Consider the following 1,974-nt stretch of genomic DNA (forward strand, 5'->3'; position numbering starts at 1 on the left):
CCATGTGTATTGTGCAATGCTCAAAAAAATCCTAATAAAAAAAATAATAATCCCCAAAATCAGCCAAGGGCTTGGCCCCGGTAATTGCTCCAATTTACATTTGACTGTAAAAAATGACATGTAATTTTTAAATAATATTTAAACATTATTTTGTAATGTTATATTCATTAATTTACACCAATTTACATTTTACTGTGAAATTTACATTTTACTCTTCTGTAAAGCATTAAATGTCACAGACGGAGCACGTTGATAAATATTTATGGGTCTCTAGTAGACCATAGCAGTGATGAGAGAGAGATTGACTGAGCTGAGATTACGTGCATCTGATACAGCATTCATTCTTCATCTCAGTCTCATATTCACAATAAAACATTAGTTTGAATGTCCGCTGAGGAAAGCGATATCTTTGTCGTATTATCCTTTCATCTGTTAAGGGTGATTTCCGATGACAGTGCTGCTCAGTGCAATTGTTGGCTGCTTGTTGAAAGTAAAAATAGCTTCCTTGTTTAAACCGCGTTTCAGTTTCTTTCAATATAAAAGTACTGCTGACTCACTAATAAAAACAGACTCTTGTCGCCATCTAGTTTTCAGAACAATGTAACTAACCAACACTAACGTACACACACCGTTTCCCAATACTAAATACTATTATTAAATACTACTATTATTAATATGAATTAATATGCTGACGCCCTGGAGCTCACATCTCCAAAAATGTTGAAGCTAATTTTCGAATAGACGTTATCTTTATTAACAAACTGCATATTTGAAGTTTAAACAAGTACATTCTTGCCTAAGAAAAAAATTATTTTATAAAAACACATAGCTGCCTTTTTATTTTTGTAAGGATATGAGTTTAAAAAAAAACAAGATAAGAAGTGCGATGTATTTTTTTTAAGTCTTCAGCCTTCTGTGTCTCAATCCGCTCCCTAGTTCAGTAGTAAGTACACTACTTAGTGAGGTCAGCCATGTTCTTTTTGTTAGTAACTTACAGTACGTGTGACTGTAATTGAACTATAAATAATGAGTAGCATGTTGCTTGAAAAGGTACAGTTTCAAATCAGATCAGATCAGATATCTCGTCTTCTGTATTCGGTAGCAAAACCCGTGTCAACATCTAAACCACAGCAGAGTTAGAAATAACTGAATTTTCTTAGTGTGAGATTTATAAAGAGAGTTTAATGAAAACCATCAGATGATTTTGAGTAACAACATCAACATTTCAAAGAAGCGCTGGCAGATGTTTCGTGCTTCTGCGAATGATGTAAGATGTTTTTGGTCTTCAGGAGTCAGATGATGAGGATGGGACGCCAAAGAAGAAATGGCCCACGGTGGACGCCTCGTATTACGGCGGTCGAGGAGTCGGAGGAATTAAACGAATGGAGGTGGGATTCCTCAAAAGAGGAGATGCAATCTTAGAAAAATGTGTCATGTGATTATTACTGAAATAACAAATTCATAACACTCTCTGAACTTCACTAAATACAGTGTAGCTGTTGGAAGAATAATTGTCTTGTAGTGATTATATATAAGAAGTCTCTTCTGCTCACCAGGGCTGCATTTATTTGATCAAAAATACAGTAAAAATGTGAAATATTATTACAATTTAAAACAGCTGTATTTTATGTGAATCTCTGTTAAAATGTAATTTATTTCTTTGATCAAAGCTGTATTTTCAGCATCATGACTCTGAAGACTGCAGTAATGATGCTGAAAATACAGCTGCGCATCACAGAAATAAATTACATTTTACACTATATTAAAATAGAAAACAGCTGTTTTAAATTCTAATAATATTTCACATTTTTACTGTATTTTTTATCAAATAAATGCAGCCTTGGTGAGCAGAAATACATATATTTCAAAAATGTTTAAAATTTTAATTATTCCAAACTTTTGACTGGTAGTCTATATAATTTAATATACAGTATATATATGTGTGTGTGTGTGTGTGTGTGTGTGTGTGTGTGT

At 33.1% G+C, this 1,974-nt stretch overlaps 1 protein-coding gene across 1 annotated transcript in view; it reads left to right on the plus strand.

The window, feature by feature from the left end:
- Positions 1-1,974, plus strand: part of LOC107571268 (anthrax toxin receptor 1-like) — a 34,353-nt gene that overhangs the window by 22,301 nt on the left and 10,078 nt on the right. Inside the window, exon 15 of the mRNA XM_016257584.1 lies at positions 1,290-1,388. Coding sequence (XP_016113070.1) covers positions 1,290-1,388 — 99 coding nt within the window. The remainder of the gene's footprint in view (positions 1-1,289; positions 1,389-1,974) is intronic.

The sequence above is a fragment of the Sinocyclocheilus grahami genome, unplaced genomic scaffold, assembly GCF_001515645.1.
Source record: "Sinocyclocheilus grahami isolate Dianchi unplaced genomic scaffold, SAMN03320097.WGS_v1.1 scaffold1573.1, whole genome shotgun sequence".
Lineage (NCBI taxonomy): Eukaryota > Metazoa > Chordata > Actinopteri > Cypriniformes > Cyprinidae > Sinocyclocheilus > Sinocyclocheilus grahami.